Here is a 14,469-nt window from a genome sequence, read left to right as displayed (position 1 = left end):
TTAAGTTAATCTTACTAAACTATATTGTTTTGTATAAAGAGGTATTAAGTCTTAATATGCTTAGCTTTCTAGTAGTATTTCATGTCGTATAAAAGGTTAACTATACCTTTATTGTCACAATAGAGCGTAGGGATAAAAGAATTATTATCGTCGTCTCTCTCCCCTAGATCTCTTATTAGCTTCTTAAGCTATATTACTAACCTTGCTCCTTTTAATACTGCCATAATCTCTACTTCTATTAAACTTAATGCCGTTAACTTCTGCCTTTAAGCTATCTAAATTACGGCTCCCCTATAGCGTATAACTGCTATGCCTTAGAATAATATCCGATTGTATTCTGTTCCCTATATAGTGTTAGTAAAGATATTATAGCTAGTAGGTAATATAAGCTTATATAGAGGTAGTGTCACGGCACTGACCTGACACGTTGTTATGACTCAGTGTTGTCATGACACGAGCACAGACCTGACCCCTGAGCGACGTGTATATATATCGCCTCACCTCCTACATAGATCCTCACACGACATCGTTTGTCAATGATATACAGTCACCTCGTACCTCGTACCTTGACAGTCGGNACGTACTGTGACAGTATGTCGTGTCATCACCTACGCCCCCGGTAGGGCTTTGTTTCCACCGTTCCAAAGCTACGTTCCAAAGCTACGACCCTACCCCGGGCGGGATTCTTACCCTCGTTCCACGTCAATGCCGACCCAGTAAAATCTCTGTCAAATCTATTCGAGTACCCGAGCCGATCTCTCCATCTACCTGAGTTTCCTAGGCCGGCTGCAGGGAGACACCCTACGGGCTATGGTTCCTCTTCTCAGTCTCCACCCGAGTTTCCTAGGCCGGCTGCAGGGAGTTCACCCTGCGGGCTATGGTTCCTCGTCTCAGTCCCAGTCTCCGAGTCCGTTTCTAGCCATGCTACTGCTTCACGTCCAAGTTTCCAAGCCGGCTGCAGGGAGACACCCTGCGGGCTATGTTCCTTGTGTCTTGATTACAGTGTAAGACTATGGGTTACGATCTCGTCTCCGTCTCCGTCTCCGTCTTCGAATTTGCACAGATAGTACTTCAAGTTTACCGCGACAAGAATCTACGCAATAACCTCGATCTCCGTAACCCCCGAGCCTTTCGAGTCTACGCCTTAATCTCGATCTCCGCACCCCGAGCCTTTCGAGTCTACGCCTTAACCTCGATCTCCGTAACCCCCGAGCCTTTCAAGTCTACGCCTTAACCTCGATCTCCGCAACTTTGAGCCTTTTAAGTGTCAATATCCGCCATACACCCCGTGGATAAATTTTTTCTTGTCTCCTTCGTTTTGCCCCTTTGCCTTTAGCTTTATTTAGTGCTCGAGACGAGCACTAGCGGAGAGCGATGTAGTAGGGATATAGGTAGGAGGGTCTGAGGACTGTAAGGACGAGGACCTTTAAGGACTGGAAGGACGAGAAACTTTAAGGACTGGAAGGACGAGAAACTTTAAGGACTGGAAGGACGAGAACCTTTAAGGACTGGAAGGACGAGAACCTTTAAGGACTGGAAGGATGAGGATAACGTGAGCGATAGGGTTATGACGGTCGGCATAGTTATGACGGTGGGGCCTTACCGCCTTCCTAAATAGACTTACCGCCCGCCCAATTAAGCATATTGCCGATCCTAAAATCAAAACATTAGAAAACTTACCTTTATTTTAAATGCTTGCATCGTGATTAAGAATATTATTATCAACACTACAATGCCCCGCTGGCCTCTACAACCTGACCTCGACGAGACTATACAGATCGCTGTCATTGCCTGGCGTTCTGGCCTTTATGGCAGTCGGGAAGCCTGCGCAAAAGCCCATGGATTGGATCCGCAGACATTTCGACGTCGCCTTGATGGAAAATAACAGCCTTATAAAGTCGCCCATATTAACTAGAATCGTATTACTATTGCTGGCGAAGATGCGATTACCCAGCACTGTATATATCTTGCTAACGCCGGATTTCCATGTCGCCAATATACTGTTCGAACGATTGCGACGATAGTGCTTAGACGGGAGTATGCTGACCTTCCTCGATACCTTCAAATCGAACCTTTGGGCCAGAAATGGGTGTACAATTTCCTAAAACGGCAAGAAGAGCTTCGTTGCTGCTATGTACGTTCAATTAATTAAGAACGAGCTTTTGCTAATAACGACCCTGGCCGTATTAAGAGGTTCTTTTCCGACTACTATAATGCCGTTACCCGATATAATATTGACGAATTTAATATATGGAATATGGATAAGACGGGCTTCACAATGGGACTAGCTTTTGCCGCTAAGGTAGTTGTTTTAAGAGAGGGAGTTATTAATTTTAAGACAATTGATGGGAATAGAGAATGGGTTACCCAGGTGGACGTAATTGGCATGTATGGGCAAACGATTCCACTATTTATCATTTTCAAAGGACAGTAGTATATGGATTCTCTATGGGAGACTGCAGAGGAAGCTGTAGGAGACTGTTTAATTGGAATAACAGAAAATGGTTGGTTAAATGGGGAAATGGGCTTTAAGTGGCTTAAATATTTCGAACGACATACCCGATGAGTAGAAGCATGGGAGGTCTCTAGAATTAACAGCCTAGATATCGAATATGGACATCGATTGCTTATTATGGACGGATATAGTTCTTACACTAATATCGACTTTGTGGAGTTCTGCTGGAACCATAAGATTATACCTATTTGTCTTCCACCCCACTTAACATACCTCCTACAGCCTCTAGATCTTGTTATCTTTTTAGTGCTTAAGCGCCTCTATTTAGCCAAAGTCGACAAGTATACGGCTCGCGGTGTTACTGGTATTAATAGGGACTACTTTCTAAGAATTCTAGGCGAGATTTGACCCTATATATACACCCCCGAACTGATTAACAGCGCCTTTGAAGCAGTAGGCCTCCTTCCTTTTAACCCTAATTAAGTCCTCTAACGCCTTATAAAAGGACCTTCTATACAGCTGTCTACCAGTGATCTTTTTGGACTGGACTAAAGTTGGAGTGGACTGGACTGGACTGGACTGCTAGCCCTGTTTAGGAACGAGCTAAACTACAAGTAATTTGGACTGGAGTGGATTTGAGCTCAAATCCACTCCAGTCCAGTCCAAAAAGATCACTGCTGTCTACACCCTCTAAATGAGTTAACGCTTTTATCCTTACCTCTGTATCTAAAGACTCTAAAAAGTCACTCCGATTGAGCTTGGTATAGCTATATAATCCGTTACCCAGATACCTTACCTAACGTAGTTAACGTAGTCGTTAAGAAGCTTATGAGCCATATGGATTTATTAGAGGAAGGCATGGAAATACTACAGTAAGAAAATACTGAGCTTCGTAACGGCGCTGCAGAAAAAAGGGCTAGGAAGAAAAAGAAACGGGTAATGCTTTCTACTTAATTAGTTCTTACTACTGAATCAGCTAAAGCACTTATCGCCGCTAAGGCAGTAGTAGAAGAGACTAAGTAGCAGGCTAAAAATACTAGGGAGCGCTGTAGAAAAAATAAACGGGATGCAGCTATAATTGCGCAGGGGTAAGTTTAAGAAAGGAAGGAGGCTCGTGCTACTGCAAAGACGGCTAAAGGCATTGCAGATAAACATAAGAGGAATCTAGGATGCGCACAGAGGGGCTCAAAGAAGGCGCAAAAGGCGTTAGCAGTTGCAAACAACGTCGCTATTAAGAAGAAGACACCAGAAGCCTATATGGCAGCTGCTGAGGCAGTAGAGGAGGCACAATTAACGGTAGAAGCCCTAGCAACACTACAGAAGCAGTAGGAGGACTCCTCTACCGCAGCTACAGAGGCTATAGCTTGCTCTATTGCTCTACGAGACGCCGCAAGGGCCTAAAGAAGGATTCTTAATAGGCTACACAGTCTACACAGGTAGAGGATGAGGAAGGGCTAGATAGATCAAGCAGTGACGATAAGGTGTTAGACGAGGATGAGGACGACACCGAAATAGACGACTTTGTGGGGTTAATTGAGGAGCGATCAGAGCCTGAAACACCATAAAATATTAATATAGAGCCTCTTTTATATAATAATAAGGCTTTATACTACCTTAGTAATATTATAATGCTATGCGATGCTTTGTTCTAGTATTTTACCTGTAATTAAGCATCTGGTAGAATTTTGATGTTCCAAACCGTTATAACTATGCCGACCGTCATAACCCTATCGCTCACGTTATGTGTCTATTTTTTTTACCACTGTGTTTTTACTGCCGTTACTTGGCTTATAGGAGCTCGCCTTGGAAGGGGGATGTACTGTTACGGCACTAACCTGACACGTTATTATAACTCAGTGTTATCATAACACGAGCATAGACCTGACCCCTAAGCGACGTGTATATATATCGCCTCACCTCCTACATAGATCCTCACACGACATCGTTTGTCAATGATATACAGTCACCTCGTACCTCGTACCTTGACAGTCGGCACGTACTGTGACAGGTAGGCAAATTATTTAATTTAAGTAGGTAATTCCAGTTTCAAAAGTGCCGTTTAAATATTGTAGTAGCGGCTTACTTAAGCGGTAATGTAATTCTTCTAGTGCTATTATAAACCTAGCTAACTAACAGCATAGCTAATATTAGGACGTGTGTAGTTTAATAAGTAGATTATAAAGCTAATAATCTGTTAGTATACCGTCGCATTATTATACTTAAGGGGACTTTTAATATTAGGTTTTAGAATAGTGCCAGCTAATATTAATAGCTTAACCGGATTGCAGTTGTCCATTTTTAGCCATTTAAGTAGCTTTTTAGTATACATCGTCTAATATAGCTTAAGGGTTTGACTTGTACGATCTTAATTAATTTAGAAGCCTATAAACAGCCCTGGCAATAATTAAATAATTATAATTACTAACCTAATTCTGATTATTATATAATCACCGACTCTAATTTTAATTAATTATATTGATTATATAATTATACCTTAATTACCTAATATAGAAGTTAGTGAGATTTTTGGTATAGAAGAGGGCCTTAGAGGTCTTACTAAAATACTTAACGCCGCGTGTCTACCTAATTCCCGTATTAGGAAGTCGGCGATAGCTTTTTAGAGTTTATTTGTACTCCGAATCCTCATCTACTGCCTTATCTACTGCCTCATCTGCTGCCTTATTATTGCCTAAATCATTATCCTGCGCCCAATTAAGCCCTTTTTCAATAGCCTCTATATTAAGCGCGATATCTGCCGTTATAAAGCCTCCTAATTTAACTACCTCACAAATCCAGCTCTTTAAGCACTCCGTTTGTTCCACCACTGTTGCTTTAAGGCTTAAACGCTCCTATAAGATTATATAACGTGCGCCTAAAAAGACTTATTTAGATTTAGCCGACATAGCTAGTATAGAGAGGATATTAATAGCTATACGTAAGAGACGTAAATAGAGGCTTTATTAAGATAGTTCGAGCTACTAGCTAAGAAAAGTGTCGGCGATTAATTATAGAGGCGTTGCCTATAAAATTAAAACCAAATATTAGTAACGTTAGGAATATTAAAATAGTGCTTATATTAATAAAGCGCTTAAATTTATTATTAGAAGACGCTCGTTTAAGTTCCTAAATATACTTATAGCGTAGATATAAGTTCTTAATAAGATCTAGATCTTTCTACTACGTCGTCTTACTATTAACAGGCTTAAATTTGTACTCCTTCTGCTATAGCTTTTATATAGCATTAATCGCTCGTTTAATCATCCCTTCTAAGCGCTACTCTAGATACTCCTAGTTATTGTTAAAGTACTTTCTTTAATAAGTAGGGTTAAGGAGCAGCGCCGCTGCGTACGTAGGAGTCTTATTAGTTAGCTGGTAGTACTTATTAAAGGTAAACCATATTATTAAAAGAGACGCTAAGAGGTTCTAATTAGCGGCATGTTCTTCCTGCTTATTTTTAACATAATTAATAAGGAAATCTATGCTTTAAAGAACCTTATTAAGTATAGTCTTATCACCTTCTAAAGCCTCCATTATATCTTTAAAAGGCTATAGTATATTAATTATCTCGTGGATAGTCTCCCATTTATTAGAATTAAGGTTATTCTTTAATATAAGTTTATAATTCTGATTAATAAAGACTTAAATTTAGTTTTTAAGGTTAATTACCGACTCTAGTATAACGAGCCACGAATTCTATCTAGTATTATTATCGCGTTTAAGTATCTTCTTTGCGAGCTTTATGAAGGCTTAATAGCGCTTAGTTAAACGTCTTAACTAAACAGCAATATTATATATCTTTCTAAGCGCTCTAATCTCTCGCCATTTAGCCTATATAGCTTTATCCTAATTATACTTATATTCCAAACAAATATTAAGGCGTTACTCCTTATATTGGAGTTTCTCTACTACCTAAATTACAACCTTAACGGCTTCTTTATCTTTATAGAATAGAAAGGCTTATACGGCGAGGTTAATAATATAGCCGATGCATTAAATTCTATGTTAAACGGCGTCCTATTTTTTAAAGCGTTTTTAAACAAACTAGCAGAGTTTATTGTTACTACTATAATTATTACCTTTATATAGCAGAGTTAGCAGAGAATTAAGTAAAGGTAGAGGCGCTTAATTAAAGCTTACCGGTAATATAACCAATTTGACTCTTCTTAATCTTATACTTATTAATCACCTTAAGCAGCACCTCTACTTACTACTTACCACCGTATTCGTCCTTATGCTCCCTTAGAGCTAGTATAGCCTTTAATATCTAGCCAAATTCGTCCATAAAATGAATAGTAATAGCTTAGTAGGCTTTTTTATTCGGAGACGTCTAGCAGTTAGTAGTAAAGTATAGCTTTAATAAGGCCTTTTTAAGCTTTCCTTTAATTATCTCTTTATATACGATAAACGTCTTACTAATAAGAAGAGGCACCAATCTATATAATTTATAAAGAAGGCCTCCTTTACTAGTAAGCGTGTAGTTATAAACGTATAGAAAGGCCCTAAACTCTAGCCATTTAATAATTATATAAGGGAGATTTCGGGCGATAATAAGGTAATAGAGGGTGTTAAAAAAGGCGTATTTGTTAACAAGTTCTTTAAGGATCTTTATAGCCTTTAGGTCCGGTTCTTTAGCCTATTACTTCGCCTGTTTCTTAAATAGAGCTCTAAGTATAGCTTTAGCTTTAATATCAACTTCTAAGCGCTTTAATTCGACGTAAATTCCGTGCCGGCCTTTTAAATAATGTTAAAAATAAGTAGCACTGCTAAAGGCTTTTAGGATGCATCCTTTATAATAAAAGAGTTCTTAGTTCGAATTCCCTTGTTCTGGTAAGCCCTTAGGAGGCTTCTTAAGGGCGTAGGACCAGAGCTCCTTATCCTCGCGTGACATTTTACGCTTTTCTTCTAGCATACTGACTTAGTGGTGAGAATCGTTGCGCGCGAGCGTCGCGTTATCGAACTTATGCGAATCGTGCTCGCTAAGGCTAGAACCCGCGTCTTCTTCTTTTTAACGCTGGCGCTTTTGGATATAGGTGCGATTGGGGGGTAAAGAAGGCATTGTTGGTAGGTTTTAGAGGGGTGGTAGTAGTAATAGAGGTTGGCGTTAATAATAAGGAAGAATAGAACACGGTGCTATACCTGAGTACCTTAACGGGAGCGCGCACGGCTTTTATTTGTATGTATTCTGGTACCTATTTCGCGTTTTAGAAGTACCGCGGCATATTTACCAATGATCGCCAAATTAACTAAACCACCGCCCACCACTTCCTCCCCTTCTTGCCCTAGGTGATTATATAATTATATTTATATAATATAATCAGGACCTTAATTCTGATTATATTAGTTATAATTATATTATAATTATAATTAATATAACTAATTAACTAATTATTGCTAGCGCTGCCTATAAATACCTTTATAAGACCTAGGTCTTTACATCTCCATCTCTTAAAATTTTTGTCTTTATAATATTAAGGTGTCGGCGCTTTCCTATAATTAGCATATCGTTAATAAATAATAAGATATATACTTTATTTCCTATAAAGAGGTTAGGGTTAGCTTTAGCTAATTTTAAACCTATACTATTGGTTATATAAGGGGATATCACGTAGCTACGGTTTGTAGATAGTATGATAATTATTCTATATGATTTTAAAGAAAGGGGTGAGGAACTTAAGGTTCCTCACCACGCTAGTGCCGCGGCGGCACGTGATGGCAACTTGCTATACGTAACGGCAACTTGCTATACGTGACGGCAATATGCCTTATATGCCTTTATTCCCAACACTAGCAACTCTTCTTTTATGGTTGCCATCTATATATATATATACCGCTTAACTAGCGGAATAAAAATTAATCCTCCTTACTTACTATTGCTATTATAATATAAGTCTCGCTGTCCCAAAATTTGCCTCTTAGCACGTAGTACTTTCTTAATTATAAGTTATAGGTAGGTATCTTATTAGTAGGGCCGCTAAGGCACTAGCGGTAAGTAAGCTAATAGCGATTTTCTATCCCGGGGATAGAAAATCCTAATTGGCTAGTTTAAGTTAGGGTCTGCAGAATGTAACTAATTAGATAACTTTAACCGCTGGTTAAAGTTCCTAGATATCTTAAGACCTTACATAACTAAGAAATTTCTAGGGACTCCCTTTTAACCTAACCTTTAACTTATATACGTAGAGTATTTGCATTAACAAGCGTCTCTAGTGCCTTATTTAGGTTCGCCTTTGTTATTATATCTACTGGGTTATTTTAGCCATTAATTTATCAAATCTTAAAGAGTTCTTAACGCTTGTAGGATTGCTAAAGTGCTATAATATTAATTATAAGGCGCTTCTCCTTTGTAGTACTAAGCTTAACTAAATACTTATAGAGGAAATATAAGTCGGTGTATATAATTATAGGGATAATAGGAAGTTCGAGTTAATCTATAATTATCTTTAGGGTAGTTCTAATTGCAATTGCTATATTAACTCCGCTAACTATTTCGTATATCTCTAACGCTAGGACGCTTTAAGTAACGCGCTTACTCTTAGTTAAGCTCTAATAGATAAGATTGCTATAAATTATAAAGTCATTCTCTCTAGTAGATTTATTTGTAATAATAATCTTATATCCTAACTAAGAGCTAAAATCTTTATTATTTGCGAACGATCTATTAACAAATATAAAGAGCTTAGCGGTAGGAAGATTAATAGGCATGTAAAGTAGTCCCTAATTAAGATAGTTTATTTGCTAGAAAGACGTTTATTTAGGGCAAGAATGTCGTCCTTAGTTAGTTTCTAGTATTAGGCGGTAATAGAGAGATCGAATAAAGCCTTAGGTTAATAGATAGAAGCGATATAAGCTCCGCGAGCGCGTTGCTCTATATATCCTTACTTTAGAGAATTAATATTAATAATGTTAATCTTCTTGCCTTAACCCTTCTGGCGTAAAGCAATGGAATCCTTATTTAGGGAGAGGATGCATCTATTAAAGAGTAATAGTGTTATTAAATTAAGCTTTTCTTTTGGCTTTACTATAAGATTTACCTTTACTAGCTTATCTTCTTTAAGAGCTAAGAATTAGTCGTCTCCTAAGATAATTATATTATTAGTCTGCATGCCGATAATTTTAAATAAAGTTCTTATAGTTATAATAAGGAAGCAGGGATCGAATATAGATATAGTTATTAAAAGCTTCTCTTTATAGTGCTTGCTATAGGTAGCCTACTAATAAGTTCCTGCCTCTGCGATTCCGTATAATGGCTTAAGCATAACCATAATTATATCTTTAGGATATTAGTAGCGAATTTACTCTAGAAGGTATGCCAATATTAAGCGCTAAAGGTGCATCTCTAATTAGGTGTAGGCCTGGGTAATATCTCGCAAATAGACTGCTATTTTATTCTTTATTAAAAAGGGAGCTAATGCAATAATAACTTGTTAACTAGCTTGTTAAATTATAAAAGATTGCATAAGAATTATCTCCTTACTATTGTTATTATAACCTTAGATAATAAGCCTTAATTTCTTAAATAGGGTGTTAGTAGCTTTACCCTTAATCTTATTAACTATTCTTGACTTAAAGATGCAAACTCTATTGAATTTAGTAGGGTCATACTTCTCGAATTTAAAGACTTCTCTTGTAATAAGATTGTTAATCTCCTGCTTATTAGATGCTTGGAAAGGAGCTCCTAAGGTTATAATATAACCTTTCTTTTAAAGCTGTTTTGTAAGCTTAAAGTCAGCCTTCTCTTTAGCTATTATAAAGGCTATTAATAACTCGACTTTATTCTTAATGGCAGTAACAAATTATTCTTTAAAATTAATAAGATATTGGCGATTTTATAATCCCTTCAGGCGACCTCTACCGCGTTATAGTTGTGGCGTATCTACTACAATTATATTAGGATTGTAGTCGCCTTCTAAAGCATATTAGTCGTAGTTCTCTTTTAGGGTATCTTCTAGGGCATCCTATAAAGGCTTAGAATTATTATCTTTATAGTAAGGCTTAATAACAGTTAAACAGAATTAAGTAGGTCTGTAAGGCATCTAAATAGTATAAGTTTAACTATTAATTATAATAAGTTAGTGTAGGCCTAACTATTTTCCCTTTTTACGCTATACGCGTACTTTAGACTAGAGTAGCAGATCAAGCGTAGTTAAGGTATTTAGGCCATTTCTTATTCCTAGTGCGTTATTGACCTAGCGTATAGCGTAGAGACGTTATACTTCCTTTATTGCCTTGCGAATAGCCTTAGCTTATTATACAACGGAGGGAGATAGTAGAGAATTGTTAGTTATTTAAGGGTAGGCGCTAAAGACTAGTAATATAGGTATAAGTCTATCCGGGCTAGCGGAATCGTTAATAGCTTTAATAGCCATTTATAAGGTAAGTTCTTCGCTAGCGTTCTTTAGTTCTAAAGAGATAATCTTATATACGCGGTATAATGGCGTATAATATCGCTTTACTTTTTTAATACTATTATATGCCTTAACGGGGACTTCCTTAACCTTAATTGCTATTGCCTTTATTTATTATCAGAACTCTATAAATAAGAAATTCTTTTCTGCGTTATAGACGATTTAATTAGGGGGTCCTAGGTAGATATTAATCTAGTATAACTAAAGGGTATCCTATACGTTCCTAGCTAATATATCCTTTAAGAATCGTGCGGCTTAGAAGGAGGTTAAGAAGTTAATAACTTAGAGTACTGGCTTGCCGCTAAGATATATAACATCGACAATAATATAAAAGTTAAAGTCGTAGTTATTTTTAAGGGTAAACTTAAATCGGCTAAGGGACCTCTGGTTTATTTAGCAGTAGTAGTAGTATTTTATAAAATGCTTAATTGCCTTAACCTTAACTTTATGGCCTGCTCGCTAAAGAACCCTAAGCAATTGGTGAACTAATAGGTAACTAAAACGGTAGTATAGTTAGCGTAACTCTGACTTAGTTAAATAGCTCTAAGTAATACTCTTTTCTAGTTATTAAAGGAGTAGCCAAGGGTAACCCTACTTACGTACAATAGGCACCTAATTATCTCCCTACACGAGCATATTCTTAAGGTTATTAAGCTTAATACTTAGTTTATCTATATCTCTAATGCAAAATAGAAATAGGGTATTCATAGGAATAATATAAAAAGTGATGTACCCTAAGGGGGTTTAAACCTTAATTGTGCTAAGAGAGATTATAGTACCCTTGCTAAAACGAATTGTATTAGCCTGCCGTTAAATAGTTAATCTAAACAGAGCTATTAAGCTGCTAAAGGGCTTAAACTTAAGGTTCTCCTACTATAGATACTCCTGCGGCTCTAGTATCCGGCATAATACTATAGAAGACGTTCGCCAAGTATTTGTCGTTAAAGGAAAACGCGGAGCTCTCCTTTGGCTTATTAAAGATATCTAACTTTATAATAAAATAGAGCGTAGATTAGTCATTAAGAATAGCAACGGTTTATGTGCCATTTACCTTACTATACTTAGTAAAGTATTAGTTAGGTAAGTAATCCTCAATTTCTATATCTATAAGGAGCTATTTAGTCTTATTAACCTTACCCTTAAGATCTTCTACGCCTTTATATTAAACTAGGAAGCTTTAGAAGTAGGCTGTAATAACCTTATAATTTTTAACATTTCTTATACTCTAACGGAACTTATTATATGCCTCTTTTCGCTTATTAAGGGAGTGTTTAGTTAACTAGTAATTTAGCTTCTTATAAACGTAGTACTTTTTCTAGCAATTATTTTAAAATAAACCTCTATAAGGACCTCCATAATTACCTTATAGTTAACATTAATTATACCCTCTTTCGTATTCCCTACTACGGCCACTATATATTTAATCAGTCTAGTTATAATTGTGTTAGTTAGGAGTACTTAGTTAGGTAGGGTTTTCGGTATAAAGCTATTAAGATTCTTATATTTATATTATAGTACCTACAGCGGAGCGTAGCTTAGTATATACTTCTTTAAACGTATTTATAGGTTTATATAGCGCTAAGTTGCACTTAGGAACGTTATAGCATGCTAAGATAACCTGGTCCCTTAGGCTATTCTTATTTTAGTAAGTTTGGTAAGGCCATATTAGATTTTCTAGAGTTTATTAAAGAGTAGTTAAAGGCACTCTAAATAAGTCTTTATTNGGTTANAAGNNATAACTNTNTANAANNTAGTCTNNNGCNATTTAGANATATAAAGNTAGCGATTCTTATTAGTCTTAAAGTAGGCTCTAGTAAGCTAAAGCATTGCATTAAAGTTATAGTTTTTACCCGTAATATAGTTATAATAGAATATTACCACCCGTCCTTTTAATATAACAGAGAAAGCGTAATAGTACTAGTGGCGTTAAATTTTAACCTTATTATAATAGTTATAAAAGACCTATAGTTTTACTCTAAGCATATTATACAGTTCTTCTTTAAACTTTTTCTCTTTATCCGAATATACCTTTATTAGATTCATAACTTCTTATAGTAAAGGCTTACCAATTAGCTAGAGTAGAAGAGGTAGAGGCGGAGTAACTTTAAGTAGGAGAGCACCTCTAGGTAGGAGAGTAGCTTTAGGTAGGGGGTTAGCGTTCTAGGGTTTTAATACGAATTAAAGTTGCCTTCTAAAGAATATAGGTTATTTTTAGGTTTCCGTAATTAGCGTATAATCTTAGCTTCTGTCTATATTAGTTCTTCTATACTAGTAATAACGGCCTAAATATTGCTAGTAATTAGGTTACTATTCTTAGTAATATATACCCCATTCCTATAGAGGAAGTCTTAAAAATTCTAAATAATATTAACGTTGCTAAGTGCCTAGGTATCAGCAGTCCATCCTATAAAATCCTCCCTAAAATACTCCTATAGTTATAAATTAATATAGTATCTATTTCGGTAGAATATAATATAGTATAGGAGAAAGCCGTTAACTTGTTTTACGGTATAAGTTATTATATTAAAGGTAAATTCGTCCTAATCTTTATCGATAAGTTTTACGTGCTTAGCTACCCCTAGTAGTAAGGAGTCTTTCCAGTTATTTAAAGTAGGCGTAGCCATGTTTTTGGAGGGAGGGAAGTATTATTAGTATAGGGATTGTCGTTTAGTACGCGTTCGTGATATATATTTGTTGTTTGGTACGCGTTTGTGATATATATTTGTCATTTAGTACGCGTTTATTATTTAGTACGCGTTCGGACGTGTATTTGCGATTATAGGGCTTAGGACCAGTTCTGGCCTTAAATCGCGAAGACTCGTAAAGCGTGTTGTTCTGCGTAATAGACGCAAGAATCCATAATCTTAGAAAGGCTTAGGACTAGTTCTGGCCTTTAGATCCTTAGATTTGTGGAAGAGTTCTATTTAAGGTTTAGGACCAGTTCTGACCTTAAAAGACAGCTTCCTCTAGCACGAGTAGTACTAGTATAGTAGCTCGTCTCTTCTTAGTAGAATACCTTGCTATTTTGTGGTATAACAGTAAAGTTAACTACTAATTAGTGTTGGTTACACAAGGGGATATCACGTAGCTACAGTTCGTGGATAGTATGATGATTGTTCTATATAATTTTAAAGAAAGGGGTAAGGAACTTAAGGTTCCTCACCACGCTAGTGCCGCGGCGGCACGTGACGGCAACTTGCTACACGTAACGGCAACTTGCCATACGTGACGGCAATATGCCTTATATGCCTTTATTCCCAATATATACTCTTAAAGAACTTCTTAACTATATAAAACCATTTTCTTAGTGCCTGCTTTAGGCCGTAAAGTAACTTATTTAGCTTTAAGTAGGCGTCTTTTACCCCTTTTAGCTTAGGTTTAAAGTCTCTTAATAGGTTAGAAATCTATATATAAATCTATTCTTATAATAGCGGGTTTAAGAATATAGTTTTAATGTTAATATGGTTAAGTTTAAGGTCTTCTACTACTACCTTTACTATTAAGAACCTAAAGGTGTTATATTATACGATAGACGTAAATATCTTGAAATAGTTAATATTAGGGGTCTATTTATCTCCCTAAATGCATAATCTTACCTTTTTATAAATT

At 36.5% G+C, this 14,469-nt stretch overlaps 1 protein-coding gene across 1 annotated transcript; it reads left to right on the top strand.

Moving 5' to 3' along the window:
- Positions 1-866: 866 nt before the first annotated feature.
- K441DRAFT_660060 (uncharacterized protein) lies at positions 867-1,451 on the top strand. Its single transcript, XM_067648637.1, has one exon. It carries the CDS (start codon positions 1,013-1,015, stop codon positions 1,232-1,234), a length of 222 nt encoding a protein of 73 aa, XP_067503753.1. The 5' UTR covers positions 867-1,012; the 3' UTR covers positions 1,235-1,451.
- Positions 1,452-14,469: the final 13,018 nt, after the last annotated feature.

This window comes from Cenococcum geophilum (assembly GCF_001692895.1).
Source record: "Cenococcum geophilum 1.58 unplaced genomic scaffold K441scaffold_22, whole genome shotgun sequence".
NCBI classification, from domain to species: Eukaryota; Fungi; Ascomycota; class Dothideomycetes; order Gloniales; family Gloniaceae; genus Cenococcum; species Cenococcum geophilum.
The sequence above is the reverse complement of the archived record's forward strand: the minus strand, read 5'-3'. Positions and strand labels throughout refer to the sequence as shown.